Source organism: Eptesicus fuscus, chromosome 6 (assembly GCF_027574615.1).
Source record: "Eptesicus fuscus isolate TK198812 chromosome 6, DD_ASM_mEF_20220401, whole genome shotgun sequence".
In the NCBI taxonomy this organism is placed as follows: Eukaryota; Metazoa; Chordata; class Mammalia; order Chiroptera; family Vespertilionidae; genus Eptesicus; species Eptesicus fuscus.
In genome coordinates this window covers 30,518,474-30,537,321 of record NC_072478.1, presented here as the reverse complement: position 1 = coordinate 30,537,321, position 18,848 = coordinate 30,518,474, and the positions used below count along the sequence as shown (strand labels likewise).

The window sequence follows — 18,848 nt, the reverse complement described above, 5'->3', positions numbered from 1 at the left end:
AAACCCTCCTTTGGCTCCTGTCTGTCCTTCCCAAGGGCCCCCAGCACCCAAATCTCCAGACCCCAGACTCTGGATGGGGGTTCGGAGCAGAAGCCTAGCAGCCAGTGTAGGGCCCAGGCCACAGGAGGTCCCACTCCCCCAGTGCCCATAGACCTGGGTTCTAATCCAGCCCCACCAGCGTGGCCCTGGGCAAGTCGATGCCCATGTCTGTGTCTCCGTTTCCTTGTCTGGAAAAGGGAGCAGACGTTTCCCAGAGCGGACCAAGAGCCCCCCCTCACCCTCGGGGATGGGGGCCTCCTGTCCACTCTGTGTCTCCAGCTGGGGGGCTGCTGGGGGACCAGGCTGTCATAGCACGAGTGCTGCCCAGCCGACGTGGCTCAGTGGTTGAGCGTCAACCTAGGAACCATGAGGACCTGGTTCAGTTCCTGGTCAGGACACAGGCCCAGGTTGCGGGCTCGATCCCCAGTGCAGGAGGCAGCCGATTAATGATTCTCTCTCATCATTGATGTTTCCATGTCTCTCTCCCTCTCCCTTCCTCTCTGAAGTCAATAAAAATGTACTTAAAAAATAATAGCAGCATGGAGTGCCAGGCCTGTGGGCTCCTGACTCAGCTAGGGGCCGCAGGATGGCGGTTAGGGAGGCTTCCTGGAGAAGGAGCTGTGCCTGAGCAGGAGCGTGAAGGGAAGAGGGCAGAGGAACAGGAAGGGTTCGGCGTGGCTGGAATGGAGCCGGTCAAGGCGCTGGGGAAGGAGAGGTCAGGCATGTGGTGGGGCTGGCGCAGCAGGGCCGCGGACGTGAGCGGGGGCGGGGGCTAGAGAAGAGACCTGTGAGGCTCGGAAGAGGTAGAGCGCCTTGGCCTGCAGGCGAGTAGCCATGGGAATGAGGCTCAGAGAGAGGGAGGGCCAACCTGCTCACAGGACAGACGGGAACTGGAAGGAAGCTCTTCCCTTATTGATCCCTTCTACCACCACCTGGTGTCAGCATACAGATTCAAACAAGAGTGAGAATGCCGGGCCTGCCCCCTTTTGCAACTGTCACACCTTACCCCAGGGCAGGTGCTGGGTCTGGGCTATAGCAGCAGCACCAGGAGCCAATCTGTGCTGAGACAGGGGACACAGCTGGATCCTGGGAAATGCACCCTGGTGAGCGGCAGGGGGATGCTGGGGATTCCCTGCACTTCCCAGGGGCTCAAGGCAGGGAAGTGGTTTCTATAAAACCCCACAGCGCCCTAGCCGGTTTGGCTCAGTGGCTAGAGCGTCGGCCTGCAGACTAAAGGGTCCCAGGTTCGATTCTGGCCAAGGGCACATGCTCGGGTTGTGGGCTCGATCCCCCCCAGGGGGGACCTGCAGGAGGCAGCCAATCGATGGTTCTCTCTCATCATTGATGCTTCTATCTCTCTAGCTCTCTCCCTTCCTCTCTGAAATCAATAGAAGTATGTTAAAAAAAAAACACAAAAAACACCCCACAGCGTTGGGGGTAAAAGAGGTATGCTAGAGGGAATGTCGGGAACAGAAAGACCCACAAAAATCCAGCAAGAGACGTTTGCCAGTTTCTGTGGGCTTGTGTGTGAAAGATGGTTCAGGGAAGCTCTGCACAGCAAAGATCAAACCCAGGACTGGGAGTTGAGGATCAGGGGGTTGGGGGTCCTGGGGTAGATTCAGGAAATGACGAGCCCATGAGAATAACAAGCAGGATGATCAGCACATGCAAATTGGGAGGCCTCGGGGAGCAAGGGGTTCCCCCAGCAGCCCCGGGGGGGGGGGGTGTCTATGCTGCTAGGGGCCCCAGACCGGTGGGGCCAGTCCCTACAGCTCAGAGGTCCCCAGCCTCCAGCGGTGGGGAAAGATACTCGAATCATGTTTTCTCCCTGCAGTGTAATTGGGTCTATAAAGTGCACCTGTCTTATTTGGAAGACGCGTTACTCGTTACACAGGTGTGGCCAGTGTGACCACGACTCTGATTGCAAAGGAGAAGCCTAGCAGTTTGCCTCCCAGCCTTTGCCCACCCTACCCTCCTGGAGGTGGTTAATGGTTAATAGGTCCTCCTGGACGTCACTTTCTTATCTAAGAACTTCACAAATGTTCATTCACTTCAGCCTCGGGATAATCCCATACAATGGAGTCTATTATTACAACTTCCCTTTTACAGACAAGGAAACTGGGGCACAGGCGCGTTAAGCCAGTGCCCTGAAGTTATGTAGAAGGCAAGTGGCCAAGCCAGGATAGGCACCCAGGGTCGATAGGCTTGACCACTATGAGATGTGTGTTCATAGTATACAGGTGATGCTCAATACATGCAGCTTTGATTAAACGGGGTCTCCCTGTCTGAGCCACAGCACCACCCCCTCTCCCCCCAAGACATGGCTTCCTCCACTCTCCCTCATCCCCGGACTGGAAACAGGGCTGTGTATACAGTAGGTGCTTACTAAATGCTCGTTGGCAAATTTAACACAATGGGGTGGGGACCCTGCCAAGCAGGTAGGAGGGCAGGTGACAGGTATCTGATGAAGGGAGGGATGAAGGTGAGCACTGAGCGGCTGCTATGTGCCAGGCTCTGGGACAGCAGGGCCATCATCCTCAATGGTGAGACATGGGGGTTCCTTTGCCTGTGGCCACAAATGGAGTGGGAGGCCCAGGGACCAACAGAACCCCAGCCCTGACTCCGGGTGTCCCCCATGTCCCCACCCACTTGTTCCTGCGATGGATCCGTTGGTTCCCTCCCGTGAACCCTGCTCCTGGTCAGGAGAACGTTGCTTCTTGCGACAGCCTTGGCTCCGGCCGTTGCCGCTGGAGCATTCTGGGGGAGGTGGGAAGAGGAACAGGGCCGGGGGGTGGGGGCTGGGCCCTGGGGCCCCTTCTCCACTGTTCGGCCTGAGTTCTTCCACACCCCCAGACAGAAGCTCTCAAGCTTCAATGGACATCCATGGTCCAGCCCCCTTTCCCAGGCCCGAGAGGGGTTCTGTGAAACCTCGGGAGATGGGGGTCAGGGGGGCAGAGGGGGTTCTTCCCCAGAACCTCTGTGGTGACCAGAGGCTAACAGCGCCCCGGGTGGGAATGAGTTCCCCGCTGTGAGCAATAGCCAAAGGGAGGCCGGAAGGCCAGGCCAGGAGAGGGAGACCCAGGACTCGGGGAGGTGGGCAACAAGCCATCATCCAGCTGCGAATTGTGAGGCCTGGGTTCCAACCCGGCTTCTCACCGTGTCCCTGGGTAAGAACTCCTGGGGGAGGCCTCGCTGTGCATCAGCTTCCTCATCTCACATGGGGACCTAGCAGCCCCCCATCGCCCCGTGAAACACCAGGACCGAGCGGGGTGCACTGGCATTACTATGGTGCTCTGGGTAGACCGAGGCGTGGGGGCAGCCGACGCTCCCTGGCCTAGGGTTGCCAGATTTAGCAAAAATACAGGACACCCAGGTACACTTGAATGTCAGATAAACAATGACTAGCTTTCTAGATAAGTACAATGTTTGGAACATGGTTATACTAAATAAATTGTTTTAAAAAACCACTCACAGACACAGACATCAGTATGGTGGGAACCAGAGGGCGGGGGCTTGGGGTAAGTAAGGGGTAAAGGGGGTCAGATATATGGTGACAGGAGATTTGACTTTGGGTGGTGGGCACACAATGCAACATACAGATGATGTATCAGAAAAGTACGCTTGAAACTTGTTTAATTTTATTAAGCAATTTCACCCACATACATTTAGTTAAAAAGAAAATTTTTTTTTTTTAAATCTGACTTTCAAATTTGTGTCCTGGATTTTATCTGGAGCCAACCCAGGCCCCTTGCACCCATCACCCCTCTTCTTCCCATCATCACCCTCATCCATGCCTGGGGGTAGAGAAAGGAAGTGGGGACACCTGGCCCTGCCGTGGGGCAATGCAACGGCCCCCGGGCTCTGGGCTATAAGAGGGCCAGGTGGGTGCAGGGGACAGAGACTCTGGAGCCCCCGCTCAACCATGACCCAAAGCTGCAGATCCTCGGGCCCTGCCCTGGCCTCCATCCTGCTGACCGTGCTGCTGGGTGGTGAGTGGAGCCACATGTCTGTCCATCCGTCGGTCCCTGGGCATCCATTCCTGCTTCTCCACTTATGCCCTTGACTTACGTGGTCCCCTTCTCCTCACGGGAAGGGGTGGCTGGGATGAGGAGACCCATTTCCAGAGGAGACTGGGGTTCAGAGTGGTGAGGGGCCCGGTGAATCCAGTGGGGGCGGGTCAGTGGGCACGCTCTGGGGACCCCAGAGCCAAATGAAGCTCAGACCTAGCTGTGCCCTGGCAGGAGGGCCCGCCGTCCTGTCTGTACCTCAGTTTCCTCATCTGGCAACAAGCGCGTGAAGAGTCCTGACCCAGAGGTTCTTGTGGGAGTTCAAGGGCCAACTGGCCCAGTGGGGGGGGGCTCCTCCATGACACTCACCACCCCGCCCCCGGATGTCTCCAGGCCCCGTGCTGGCCTCCGAGATCGTGGGTGGCCGGCAGGCCCGGCCCCACGCATGGCCCTTCATGGTGTCCCTGCAGCAGCGTGGAGGCCACTTCTGTGGTGGGACCCTGGTGGCCCCGAACTTCGTCATGTCGGCTGCGCACTGTGTGAATGGCGTGTGAGTGACTCCTGAGCGTACCTTCCCTCTTCCCTCCGTCGTTTCCACATCTGCCCAATGGAGTGGGGGTGGAGGAGGTGGGCCGTGAGGCCAGGGTGTGGGCTCCTCCAGGGCGCCCCCATCAATGCCCCTTCTTCACCAGGCCTAAGTTGGGGGCATTCAGCCACGGAGCCCAAGGATCAGCCCTGGGTGGTGAGGCATCCCCTGGGCATGGGCCTGGGCTCGGCTGAGCTCTGGGGCCTCTCTCCCACCCCCAAACCCAAGAGCCACCTCGATCACCTCCTGCACCCACTTTGCTGCAGAAACTTCCGGGCAGTGCAGGTGGTGCTGGGGGCTCACAACCTGGGCCGGCCTGAGCCCACGCGGCAGCTGTTCGGCATCCAGCGCGTCTTTGAAAACGGCTTCGATGCCCAGAGGCTGGTGAACGACATTGTTCTTCTGCAGGTGGGAGGCCGGCTGGGCAGGGGAGGGGCCTGGGGTGGGCAGGGATGCCCAGGCAGGCGTGAAGGCCTGGGGCCGGAGGCGTGGGGCGGGCAGAGAAGGGGCTATAGACGGGGTCACACCTGGCTCTAGCTGGGCGGGTCATCTCCGTGCCCCAGTCTCCTCCTGTGTGACCTGGGAAATAAGCCCCAGCTGAGGGCTGTTGAGCGCGTGAACAAGAGGACGCAGCGTGCTCTGAGCAGACGGTTGTGACTGTTCGTGCCCTGTGGCCGAGGGCGGGGACAGTCCCTGTCTTTGTGAAACGGGGCAAAATCCCCCACGTTCAGACGGGTGGGAGGCTGGAGGGAGAAGCGTCCCCCAGAGCTGTGGTTACTCTCGGCCATGTTCCAGAACCAGGGGTTTGTGGTCATTGGTGTTGCCCATAGTTTGGTACCTGCTGTTTCCTGAACTCAAGACATGTCCAGGTTCACCCTGAGCCGCTGTGGTTGCTTCTACTTCACAAACGGGGAAGCTGACACTCAGGGGGGGGAGCGGAGCATCCTGCAGGGAGGCCATCCTCCTCCATAAAATCCCAGAACCATCACAGGGCCCCCAGGGGACACAGACCCGGGAAGGGGCGCGTCGGGCACCCACTGCCCCATGTGACGCTTCGACGCTCTGTCCTGCCCACTGCAGCTCAACGGGTCAGCCACGGTCAACGCCAACGTGCAGGTGGCCAGGCTGCCCGAGCAGGGCCAAGGTGTGGGCAATGGGGTGCGGTGCCTGGCCATGGGATGGGGTCGGCTGGGCGCAAACCGGCCGCCAGCCAGAGTCCTCCAGCAGCTCAACGTGACCGTGGTGACGTCCCTCTGCCGCCCCACCAACGTGTGCACGCTGGTGCCGCGCCGCCGCGCCGGCATCTGCTTTGTGAGTACCTGCAACCCCCCTCTCCGCTCCCACCCCACCCCTGCCTGGGCCACAGCAACCAGGACTGCGAGCCAGATGCCAGGAGGACTTCCCAACCCCGAAGGGAGGCAGGTGGGGAGGCCCGGAAGCCTCGCCTCCTAATCTCACCGGCTCCGCACAGGGGGACTCCGGCGGGCCCCTGGTCTGCAACGGGCTGATCCACGGGATCGACTCCTTCATCAGAGGAACCTGCGGCTCCGGCTTCTTCCCAGACGCCTTTGCCCCCGTGGCGCAGTTTGCAGACTGGATCAACTCCATCATCCGCCAACACGACGACCACCCTCGACTCCACCCCAGGGACCCTGCAAGTAGGAGCCACTAGAAGGGGCTGCCCCGGTCACCCCGCCTCACCTGTCCCTGGCCAGGCCCGTCCATGCTGCATGACGCAGCATCTGACAGAATAAAAGCCTTCTCTGTTTTGTAGAATGTGTCTGGGTGTTGGTTGGTTGTGCCATTGGAGATGGAAAGTAGTTGGGAGAGTGTTTTGGGCGTCGCACGAGTATGCTGCCACCAGGGGGCAGCAAAACCAGGGCACTGGGGTAAGAAGTTCCTTCCCCTCCAGGCGCAAAAGGATGCCCCTTGCCATTTCTGGTTTCCCTCCCGTAAAAGCTCACGGACACACGATGAAGTTCGAATTGCAAGTGGTTATGGCACTCGGCGCTGTCGCAGGTGTTTGCCGAGTGCTCACCAGGTGCAGGAGTCACGCTCAGTCTTTGCAGTGTTGGCTCATCTCCAGCCCCTGAGGCCGGTCCCGTCAGGGCCATGTATGACGGACAAGAAGCGGAGGTGCGGAGAGGTGAAGCCCTTCTCAGGAGCCGGAGCTGAGTCCCAGCTCGGCCTTCGGGCCGCTTGGTGGCTGTCTCTGAACCTCTGTTTCCCTGTGGGGAGGAGTGGGTGCTGTCTGGGAAAGGGTACAGCCAGAGATTGGGGTTTCACTGGGTGACAGAGACAAGTCCTCCCCCAACTCCCCAGCCTCGGTCGAAGTTGCTGCCCTGGGGGCGGGACATGACTGACTTGTACCCCTCTTCTGTCTTCCTGGGCCCAGGAAGGAGCCCTCTGGGGCCACGGGTGGGGACCACAACAGACATGGCCTCTGCCATCATGCAGCCTAGAGTCTGATGGTGGGGGAGGAAATAGTCACCCAAGCAAACAAACAAATGAGAGTGGTAACAATAGGTGACACCCCAACACACACACACACACACACACACACACACACCAACACACACAACACACACACCAACACACACACACACACACCCCACACACACACACACACACACACACACACCAACACACACACACACACACACACACACACACACCAACACACACACACACCAACACACACACACACACACACACACCAACACACACACACACAACACACACACACACACACACACCCCAACACACACACACACACACACACCCCAACACACACACACACACACACACACACCAACACACACACACACACCCCAACACACACACACACACACACACACCAACACACACACACACACACACACACACACACCAACACACACACACACACCATGAGTTTGGGATAAATCTTTTCCTCTGTCCCCTGGTCCCAAAGCCCCTCCCTCTGGAGCTCAGCCCCTGGGTTCCGCTCAGGGCCTCTGCCTGGGTGTTTCCTCTGCCCGCCTGCTCTGCCTGCAGGCGCTCCCTTACCCAGCCTCCCCCCGTGCCAGCTGCTCAGGAAGGTGCCTAGCTGCCCTGCTTTTTCCACTTAATACCGTACCCAGGCGGCCTCCCTTGTCCACACGGCATCTGGAGATGTGCAGGGCTAGTTGTTGAACCACACCATCTTCCTAGGTCATTTCCAAGTTTTGTTGCAATTTTGAACATTCTTACATAATCTGGACTCCCGTCTCCTCATGGGCGTTCATTCAGAACGTCTGATTTTAATAAGGAAACATATTAGGATCTAACCGATCCCGTTTGTTATTTTCTATTCTTTTCTATATGAATGAAACAATCTGTTGTGAGGAGGGGACAAAGGGAGGGGAAAGGACTGTGCGCTGTTCCCACTGGGGTTATTCAAGGTCTGCCCCACCCCTCTGGTCCCAGCACCTGCCACTTTCTCCTCTTCAGAGCCTGGGAGGCCACGTGATCCAAGCTCAGCGATCAGAGGCAGCCTGCAGACGTTGGTGTGATGGGGAATTGGAGCAGGAGCCCGCTGAGCCACTGGGCTGAGTCTGGGGTTCCTGGGGCCACAACGGGGGAGGCTGGTGAGGAGAGGAAGAAGGGGGGAACTAGCAGCAAAGACCTGACATTGCTCAAGGTGCCTGGATCAAGCCACACCTGAAGGCAGCCTGAACGTTCCATTAAAATGTCCTTATTGAAGGCACAGTCTTTCCAGCTGCCACCACACACCACCTTAGCAACATTCTGCTTGTTGGGGTGCCAGGACCCAGAGGCACAGCAATGGGGACAAGGTGTAGGGTGCTCCCTTATTTCCTCCCCCACCCAATTTCCTCTTAAAGTTGGAGAAGGAAGACAAAGAAGGGAGGTGCAGGGAAAAAAACGGGGGGGGGGGGAAAAAAACAACCACGAGGAAGTGGGTTGTTTACAAGCTGTGGCCTCCAGCTGCTGTTGCGAAACTCGAGGGCTGGAAGGACACTCTTGGGAGGCTTGGCTGGGGGGCTGGAGGGGCTCCATCCCTCTGCTCTGCTCCTGCATCCCGAGGGGCTGCTCCCCACCCCAGGGTCAGCTCTGGGCGGGGTACACAGAGGCAGGAGGCAGCCCTCAGGGTGCAAAGTCCAGCAGAAGATGACGTCACCCTGCGGGGGGGGGGAGCGGACTGGCGGGCTCCCCTTTACCCAGCTGGGCCTCTGCCTGTGGGACAGATGGGGCCAGTGGGAGCCGCCCCACCTCCCACTCTCATAAGAGTGTCCCGGGGCCCCGCCTGGGTCAGTGTCGAGGCCACAGCAGCACCATGACCCACCTCTCCGTGCGCCTGGCGGCTCTGATCCTTCTGGGAGTGGCCCTATGTGGTGAGAGGGGACCTGGGACTGGGCTGACAGCGGGGGGGGGGCACCAGCCCGCCGGGCAGTCAGCCATGGGGCCCCCTCCATCAAACGGGATTGTCCCCCAGCCCTCCTAGATAGGCAGAAAGGGGGCAGCGCCCAGGGGAGTGGAAGGCTCTGAAAGTCTGGGAATTCTCCAAACTTGGATCTGAAAGGCAAGCTTTCCCCACCGTGAGAACACGCAGCTCTGCCGTGGAAACCGGCGGCCCGCGTGTTCCGTGGCTGCCAGGGGTGTTGGTTCGGTCTATCCCGCTTTTCTTGTGTTTAAATCAAAGCGGGTAGGCTCGGTATACAGAATGGAATTAGCCCCAGACCAGTGATGGGCAACCTTTTGGGCTTGGTGTGCCAAACTTCGCCAAAAAACTGAGCATAACTCGGGTAGTGTGTCACTTTGAGGAAAAAAACATTATTTCGCAAATGTTTCATCCTCAGCATGTGGCCGCCTCAGCGGCCGCGTGTCATCAGAAATGGCTGCGCGTGTCAGTGCTGACACGCGTGTCATAGGTTCGCCATCACTGCCCCAGACCCTGCTGCTCCCTATTGTTCCCCCAGCCACCTGAACGTATGACCCTGGGGTGGGGGCTCCAACGATGAGATTCCAGGTGGGAGGGGGGCTGGAGTGGCCTGCGGGGGCCCCTGAGGCCTGGGCTGCAGTCATCCGTGGAATCCTCACCCCCACCTGCCTGAACCCAGCGGCACAGCCCCGGGGCCGGATCCTGGGCGGCCGGGAGGCCCAGTCCCACCAGCGGCCCTACATGGCGTCGGTGCAGGTGAACGGCACACACGTGTGCGGCGGCTTCCTGGTGGCGGAGCAGTGGGTGCTGAGCGCAGCGCACTGCCTGGAGGATGTGTGAGTGGTGCTGGCGATGGGGGGGGGGGTGGGGCGGGTGTGGGGGGGACACAGAGCAGGGGTGTGATTGGGTAGGGGTGGGGACGTGGACCTGACGTGGACCCGCCCCAGCCCCAGGCCCAATGAGACGGTGAAGGTGCTCCTAGGCGCGCACTCCCTGTCGCAACCCGAACCATCCAAGCACCTGTATGATGTGCTCCGAGCAGTGCCCCACCCTGACAGCCGGCCGGACACCATCGACCACGACCTCCTTCTGCTGCAGGTCGGCCAAGCCTGGCTGCACTCCTCCTGCTGCATGCCCCGCCCCCCGCAACCCCCAACCCTGATTCCCACCTCCCCCTACCGGTCCCACGGAGTCTCGCCACAGTCCCTCCTGCTGCATACGCTCCCTGCAACCCTGACACCCGCCTACCCCACCCGCAGCTGTCTGAGAATGCCACTCTGGGCCCCGAGGTGAAGCCCCTGCCCTGGCAGCACGAGGACCGCGAGGTGGCAGCTGGCACGCTCTGCGACGTGGCCGGCTGGGGCATAGTGAGCCACACGGGCCGCCGCCCCGACCGCCTGCAATACCTGCTCCTGCGAGTGATGGACCGCGCCACCTGCAACCTGCGCAAGTACCACGACGGCACCATCACTGAGCGCATGATGTGCGCAGAGAGCAACCGCAAGGACACCTGCAAGGTGTGGGGCGGGGGCGGGGCCGGGATGGACCAGGGCCCGCTGGAGAGGGGGAAGAGGGGCGACTCTGAGGGTGAGGGCAATAGGGCGGGGCCTGCGGAAGGTGGGCCCAGAAGAGGTGTGGGCTGTGGAGAGGGCGGGGTCTGGAAGGCGGGCATTGAAGTGTGGGGTTTGGAGGGCAGGGACTCAGTGGATAGGGCCTGCAGTGATGGGTGGGGGGCTGGGGGATTGACACACAGGGTGCGAGGAAAGGGTTTGGGCTGGAGGGAGGAGCGGGAATTGCAGTGGTTGAGCCCCGGTGTGACACTGGAGGGGGGAGGGAGGAGGACAAATACCCCCCTCACAGCCCTTTCTCACATAGGGTGACTCTGGGGGCCCTCTGGTGTGCAACGGCGTGGCCGAAGGCGTGGTCACCTCAGGATCCCGCGTGTGTGGCAATCCCAAGAAGCCAGGCATCTACACCCGTGTGGGGAGTTACAGGGCCTGGATCGAGAGCATTATGGATGGAGGCGTGGCCTCCTGAGGAGACCCTGAGGGGCGGGGTCACAAGCAATAAAGTCATTCATTCCTGCATCCCATCAGACTTTATTTTTTTTTCTCTATTTTGTTTATTCATTTGTTTTAAGATTCACATATAAGTGAAACCATATGGTAGTTGTCTTTCTCTGTCTGACTTGCTTAACTTAGCATAATACCCTCTGGGTCCATCCATGCTGTTGCAAATAACAAGATTTCATTCTTTCTCGTGGCTGAGTAATATTCCATTGTATATGCGCCACATTTTCTTTGTACATTTGTCTATCGATGGACGCTTAGGTTGCTTCGTATTTTGGCTATTGTAGATAATGCTGCAATGAACATAGGCATGTAAATGTCTTCAGCTAAATATCCAGAATGCGGGGTCATGTGGCAGCTCCATTTTTAATTATTTGAGGAAATTCCACACTGTTTTCTACAGGTGGCTACATCAGTTTACAATCCCACCAACAGTGCACGAGGCTTCCCTCTTCTTCACACCCTCACCAACACTTGCTGTTTGTTGATTTATTATTATTATTTTTTAAATCCTATGTTACAACCACTTTCTTGCATTGGTTTTAGAGAAGTAGGAAGGGGGAGAGAGAGAAACATCAATGTGAGAGAAAAACATGGATTGATTGCCTCCCATATGTGTCCCTGGGAATCAAACCTGTGACCTTCTGGTGCCTGGGACAACTCTCCAACCAGCTGAGCCACACTGGCCAGGGCATGTTTGCTGATTTATTGTTGGGAGCCATTCTGACAGGTATGAGGTGGTATCTCATTGTGTTGTTTGTGGGTTTTTAAATTTTTTCACCCAAGGAGTGAGGATATTTTTCCACTGATTCTTTTATTATTTTTTAAAAATATATTTTATTGATTTTTTAAAATATATTTTATTGATTTTTTACAGAGAGGAAGAGAGAGGGATAGAGAGCCAGAAACATCGATCAGCTGCCTCCTGCACACCCCCTACCAGGGATGTGCCCACAACCAAGGTACATGTCCTTGACCGGAATCGAACCTGGGACCTTTCAGTCCGCAGGCCGACGCTCTATCCACTGAGCCAAACCGGTTAGGGCTATTTTATTGATTTTTTAAAGAGAGGAAGGGAGAGGGATAGAGAGTTAGAAACATCAATGAGAGAGAAACATCTATCAGTTGCCTCCTGCATACCCCCTACTAAGGATGTGCCTGCAACCAAGGTACATGCCCTTGGCTGGAATCGAACCTGGGGCCCTTCAGTCCACAGGCCGATGCTCTATCCACTGAGCCAAACCGGTTATGGCTTATTTTTTATTTTTAAAAAATATTTTTATTGATTTCATAGAGGAAGGGAGAGGGAGAGGGAGAGATAGAAACATTAATGATGAGAGAGAATCATTGATTGACTGCCTCCTGCACGCCCCCCTACTGGGGATTGAGCCTGAAACTGGGCATGTACCCTTTACTGGAATTGAACCTGGGACCCTTTAGTCCGTAGGCTGATGCTCTATCAAACTGGCCATTGATTCTTTTAGAGAGAGTGGAAGAGAGGAAGGCGGGGTGGGGGAGGGAGGAGAGAGAGAAACATCAATGTGAGAGAGACACACCTATTAGTTGCCTCCCACACTCACCCCAACAGGGGGAGAGGGGCAGGCGGAGATGGAACCTGCAACCCAGGTATGTGGCCTTGACTGGAAATAAAACCCGAGACCCTCCTGTGTGCAGGCCAACGTTCTAACCACTGAACCACGCTGGCCAGGGCTCTTATTTTGGTTCTGATTGACATTTCTCTGATGATCAGTGAAGCTGAGCATCTTCATATGTCCGTTGGCCATCTGTATGTTCTTTCTGGAGAAATTATTATTTAGGTCCTCTGCCAAATTTTTAATTAGATTGTTTGTTTTATGATGTTGAGTTATATGAGTCTTTACATATTTTGAATATTAACCCCTTATCAGATAAATCATTTTCAAATATCTTCTTCTATTCAGTAGGTTGTCTTTTTTTGTTGTTGATGGCTTCTTTGCTGTGCAAAACTTTTTAGCTTGATGTAGTATCATGTTTATTTTTCTTTTGTTTTTCTTGCCTGGGGGAACATATTCAAAAAGATATTGATAAGAGTGATGTAAAAGAGTTTACTGCCTATGTCTTCTAGTTTTATGATTTGGGGTTTTCCACTTAAGTCTTTAATCCATTTTGAATTTATTTTTGTGAGAAATCATCTGATAGCCTTATTGGATTTCCTTTGTATGTAATTCTTTTTTTCCCTCTTGCTGCCTTGAAAATTGTCTCTTTATATTTAACTTTTGCCATTTTAACCACAACATGTCCTGGTGGGGTCTCTTTGGATTCATCTTGTTTGGAACTCTCTGTGCTTCCTGCAACATGCTATCTGCTTCCGTTCCCAGGTTAGGAAAGTTTTCAGCCATTATTTCCTTTAAAAAAATTATTAGCTGCCGAAACCGGTTTGGCTCGGTGGATGGAGCATCGGCCTGCGGACTCAAGGGTCCCGGGTTCGATTCCGGTCAAGGGCATATACCTTGGTTGCGGCACATCCCCAGTAGGGGGTGTGCAAGAGGCAGCTGATCGATGTTTCTCTCTCATCGATGTTTATGACTCTCTGTCCCTCTCTCTTCCTCTCTGTAAAAAATCAATAAAATATATTTAAAATAAATAAATAAATTATTAGCGAGAAATACATAGATTGTTGTTCCTCTTACTTATTATTTATGCATTCATTGGTTGATTCTTGTATGTGCCCTGTGGACCAGAGATCGAACCTGCAACTTTGGCATATCCGTACGACACTCTGACCATTTGAGCTACCTGGCCAGGGCCCAGCCATTATATATTTAAGTAAAGTCTCTGTTGTTTTCTTTCTTTCTTCTCCTTTTGGGATCTCTATAATGTGAATGTTGGAGCGCTTGATGTTATCCCAGAAGTCCCTTAAACTATCCTTGTGTTTTTCAATTATTTTTTTCTTCTGTTCTGAATGGTTGTTTTCCATTAGTCTGTCTTCCAGGCCGCTGATCCATTCTTCTGTGTTAGCTAATCTGCTGTTAATTCCTGCTAATGTGGTTTTCATTTCAGTATTGTATTCTTTTTTAAAAATATATTTTATTGATTTTTTTACAGAGAGAAAGGGAAAAGGATAGAGAGTTAGAAACATTGATGAGAGAGAAACATGGATCAGCTGCCTCCTGCACATCCCTACTGGGGATGTGCCCACAACCAAGGTACATGCCCTTGACCGGAATCAAACCTGGGACCCTTGAGTCCCCAGGCCGACTCTCTATCCACTGAGCCAAACCAGCCAGGGCTACAACTTCTTTAGTGAAAGGTTTTAAGCCAGCCCTGCCCATTGTTCTTGGACATCCCCTTTGAATTCCTTATCAGACAAATTATTAAATTATTTATCTTTTTTTCTGGAGATTTTTCTTGTTCCTTCAGTTCAGAGATATTCTGTCATTTATTTTGTTCGATTTCTATTTTATTTTTTAAAATATCAATTGGACAAAATAGCTGTCTCTCCCAGTCTTGATAAAGTGGCCTGATGGAGAAGCGGCCTCTGTTTAGTCAGCATGCGCCCGGTGGTTTGGGAAGCTGGTGGGAGCCAAACGTGTTGGGCACTGGCCCACTGAGCTGGAGTGGCCCCGGGGAGGGAGGCCAGGTGAGTGTGGCGAGGCCCTGTTCATCCTGCTTGCTTTCTTTGTTCGAAGGCGACCTTGCAGGCAGACCAAAGCCCGTGGATAGAGCTCCTGCTGCCGTATAGAGGGTAGAGGGATGTAAACAATGACACTCGTGACCCCTCTGACCCCCGCCATCCGGGAGAGTTCCTGCAGTTCACGCTCCAATCTTCTCTGTACGTTCCCTCTCCTGATTGTCCTTTAGAAAGTGGTCTGGCATAGAAGCGACCACTGTGTAGGTGTTGCGTGTGGGTTTTGTAGTTTAGGAGGTTGGCTGGAGCTGGGCAGGCATTATAACGCCTGGGGCTCCGGCCTGTGGACCTGAGTGACTCCCTGGCAGGGAGGCTGGGTGTGCAGGGTGACACCAGCCCCGTTGTCCCTTTGTCTGGAGGCAAAAGGTTCCAGGCAGTATAGCTGGGAACCTCCTGTGCTGACCTGCGGGCCAAATCCCCTGAATAGAGCTCCTGCCGCCCTATGGTTCTTTGTTCTGACTCTTTCTCATTTGCTGTTCAGAAACTATTCATTAGCCTCTGATTAGGTGAGTTCCGCTGCTCCCTTGCTGCTGCCATGAGAGCACACACTGCAGGACACAGACAAGCCAGACCCAGGGGTGGCGGAATCCGCAAATGACAGTACCTGCACCAGTAATGCGGTGCTGGGAGGTGGCAGGTGGTGAAAGGTGGTGAACCTGGTTGGGGGGACCTTGGGGTGAAGGGTAAAAGTGGTCAGATCTGACACCATTCATGAGGGGCTGAAATTGTCAGGAGCCTCTCCATGCCTTGGCCACACGGTGGCGCCCTTACTCCTTCCTACCAGTAGAGAGGACTCCTGTCCCCTTGGTCTGGCTAATGTCCAGCTCTCCTTTTGCTTCCCAAATGGACGGCGAGGGCCTATGTGTGCAGGCCCCTGCTCTGGGCTGAGACTTAGGTGTACAGAGACTCTAAAGCTGTGCTTTATGACCATGTCGCAAATTGGGAAATAGGCTGGGAGAGTTCATGTGAATCTCCTGAGGTCACACAGAAGCTACCGGGCAAAGTCTGAATTCGAACCCAGAGCCATGGCGCCTGCGTTCAGAGGCATTCCCTGGGCTGAGAGGGCCGTCGAAAGAGATTGACGGGTGTCCCTGAGCAGCCACACAGCTCTGCCCTGTCCCCACCCCCTCACTGCCCTCCTTCTGGACAATGACAGGGAGGTGACAGAGGGCAGAACCCAGGCCCCCAGGCCCTGTGCCCTTTCTCCTGCCCGGATGTGGGACCATTAAGGTCCCACTAGTTAAGCCTAGTCCCCAAGGGCATTCATGACTTCCCTTTTGTTTTTTTGTTTTTTAATATATTTTATTGATTTTTTACAGAGAGGAAGGGAGAGGGATAGAGAGTTAGAAACATCGATGAGAGAAAAACATCGATCAGCTGCCTCCTGCACACCCCCCACTGGGGATGTGCCCACAACCAAGGTACATGCCCTTGACCGGAATCGAACTTGGGACCTTTCAGTCCACAGGCCGATGCTCTATCCACTGAGCCAAACCGGTTTCGGCATGACTTCCCTTTTGTTGAAAAAAAAGGAGGGTCTAAAGGTAAAGTTGTGTGCCCCACTGGGGATTGGGAAGTTGGAATTGGGACCTGTGGGAGGGTTTTGTTTTTGTACATGGAGCATTAATTTATACACAAGAGTTTATTGAGCTCATCCCGTGTGCCTGGCCCTGGGCTGGGCGCTGTGGACACAGCTGCCTCCAGTCCTGCTCAGAAGAGCCGGTCCTGTATTCTGTTGCAAGGAATCTAACTCATTTAGGCTTTCCTATGAAAAGATCCTTCTCAGCACGCTCATGAATTTCGTAAGAGAGATGTAATTGCTGGTCATTCAGCACCAAAGACTCAGTCACTCAGTAGGTATTTTCTGAATGAAGAGATGATGCCAGGGAGTGGCTTTGAAAGGGGTGGAAGGAGGATGACCAGATTTAGCAAATAAAAATACAGGCTGGCTAGTTAAATGGGACTTTCAGAAACCAAATACATTTTATATTTTATCTGTCCCAGGTGACATTTGGGAGAGACTTATACTAAGGAAGTATTCACTGTTCGTCTGAAATTCACATTTACTGGGCATCCTGCCTTTTATCTGACAAGACTGCTGGGGGTTCCAGATGGACTGCTCCCTGTCCGTGAGCTGATGCCTGATGAAGCTGGGCCAGGCTTCCTCCAGCTGGAGGGTGGGATGGGAGAGGTGAAGGGGGGTGCAGCCTTGGGGGGAGGGTCACAGGAGGTTCACCCCCATCCTGTGGTCAGTGGGAGCCACAGAAGATTCCAGAGATGGTCTGGGAGGAGGAGGTGGGTTGTGAGTAGAGGAAGGCTGGAGGCCTGGGAGTACCGTGGCCACGAAATGCAGAGAAGGGATGAGTATCTTCCAAATCCAAGGCACAGGCTCCAACCTCGCAGCTGCTGCGGCCCTGGTTTCCTCGCCCGTCACGCAGGCCCAGGGTCCCTGGCTCTACGGAGGCTGTGGATTCGGGTGCACAGACAACACTTGCAGCCTGATGGGCTGACAGCCTCTTCCTATTACAGTCACACGGTCATTGTTGACCCGAGGCGGGAACTGCACTGTGTGAACACCTGTGGGCATCACGATGACTCCAGGTGGGGGGCAGGTTGGGGGGTAACTGGACATCTTAAGCCACAAGTGCTCCCCTTCCAACATTCTTTCTAGGGGGCCCATAGCAGGCAGGCTACCCCATGTGCCCCCCATTAGCCAATGCTCCCGGGCAGCCTGGCACGTTTTGCCTACGAGGGCAACAGAGCCATTTACCGGATGTTCTGGTGGCCTGCTGCGAAACAAACCCCGAACTTACAGACAGAGAGCCCCTACGTCACTGATGCTCAGCTTCTGCGGGTTGGGAATCGGGAGGCAGGTGGCTTGCCCCTACTTCACCACGTCCAGGTGACCTGGGGTCACGTGCAGGCGTCTTCACTCCCCTCGGGTCCCAGCTGGGAAGACTCTGAGCAGGTACGTGGCCAAATGAGGTGCAGATGACATGACAGTAAAAGGACGAGCCTCTAACCTCCACCCACCTCAACACGCAGATGGCACCGAAGTGGAGTCACGGGTGAGGTTTGGGTGGGACAGACAAACCTCACCCTCGGGCAGTGACCCCTCCTCCAGGGAACTGCCCTGGGGATCCCCATTTCACCAAGGGGCAGTGGGCAGTGATGGCCAGCTTCCCCTTCCCTTCCCGCTGCTGGCTCAGAGCGCCAAGTCCCTGTGGGAAGCACCAGCTAGACACACTGGTCACACTTAGGACTAGACACGGTCTGAGTCCTGTAGCCATGGGTAGGCGGGCTTTAAACATGACCCCAGCCCAGGTAAGGGGCTCCCTGAGCTCCCGCCATCCTGAGAGGCCAAAAAGCGCCTGTGCAGTGAAGGCATTACCTTCTGCGGGGTGCCCACCTGGCCTGCCTGCCTTGAGCTTCCAGAAGAAAAACATGAGAACCAATTACCACTAAGGCAGGCCACTGCATCTTCCTTCCTCGGGGGAGGGGGGGCGGGCGGGGGGGTGTGAGCATAATCAGAGGAAGTGCCTGCTGGTGGCAGGGGGTGGGAACCTGAGCAGCTCTGGGTTGGGGCTGGGTGGGAGAGACAAATACAGAGAGCAAGAGAGACACACTCAAAGACAGATGAGGCCGACACCCACCCACCTCCAGAGAAACAGGCCAGGCCAGGCCCAGTCCCCACCCTCACCAGCCCACTGCTCCCTTCGGGACCCCTGTGCCTGGCATACACTAGGCATTCCGTAAATGCTGACAGAGCAAGAGAGCACACATATGGGCACATAGAGATAGAACTGCCCGGAAACACGATGGGGGAGGGGAAGTCAGGATTGGGTGGGACTTGGGGGGCGCTGCTGGGGTGATGCCCACCACATGGCCAAGCACCTGCCACCCTATACAGCTCAACGTTTACTGGGCCACCTGGGTCAGAGCCACTTGTATGAGCAGGTACAGCATCGGTAGATAAAGCTGAGGAAAATGCCTGGCTGGTGTTACCAGCAGCAACCGCTGGACACCCAATAGATTCAAGTGGGACATTGTATTATTTTTT

The 18,848-nt window shown here is 55.3% G+C and overlaps 2 protein-coding genes across 2 annotated transcripts; both read left to right on the top strand.

The window, feature by feature from the left end:
• The first annotated feature begins 3,961 nt into the window (after positions 1-3,961).
• Positions 3,962-6,304, top strand: ELANE (elastase, neutrophil expressed). The gene is made up of 5 exons (XM_008150830.3): positions 3,962-4,028; positions 4,440-4,596; positions 4,899-5,040; positions 5,713-5,943; positions 6,104-6,304. The coding sequence occupies exons 1-5, from the start codon at positions 3,962-3,964 to the stop codon at positions 6,302-6,304; spliced, it is 798 nt and encodes a 265-aa protein (XP_008149052.2).
• A 2,554-nt stretch (positions 6,305-8,858) lies between these two features.
• On the top strand, positions 8,859-11,139 carry CFD (complement factor D). Its single transcript, XM_028159548.2, has 5 exons — positions 8,859-9,005; positions 9,732-9,888; positions 10,000-10,150; positions 10,312-10,569; positions 10,928-11,139. The coding sequence occupies exons 1-5, from the start codon at positions 8,948-8,950 to the stop codon at positions 11,087-11,089; spliced, it is 786 nt and encodes a 261-aa protein (XP_028015349.1). The 5' UTR covers positions 8,859-8,947; the 3' UTR covers positions 11,090-11,139.
• Positions 11,140-18,848: the final 7,709 nt, after the last annotated feature.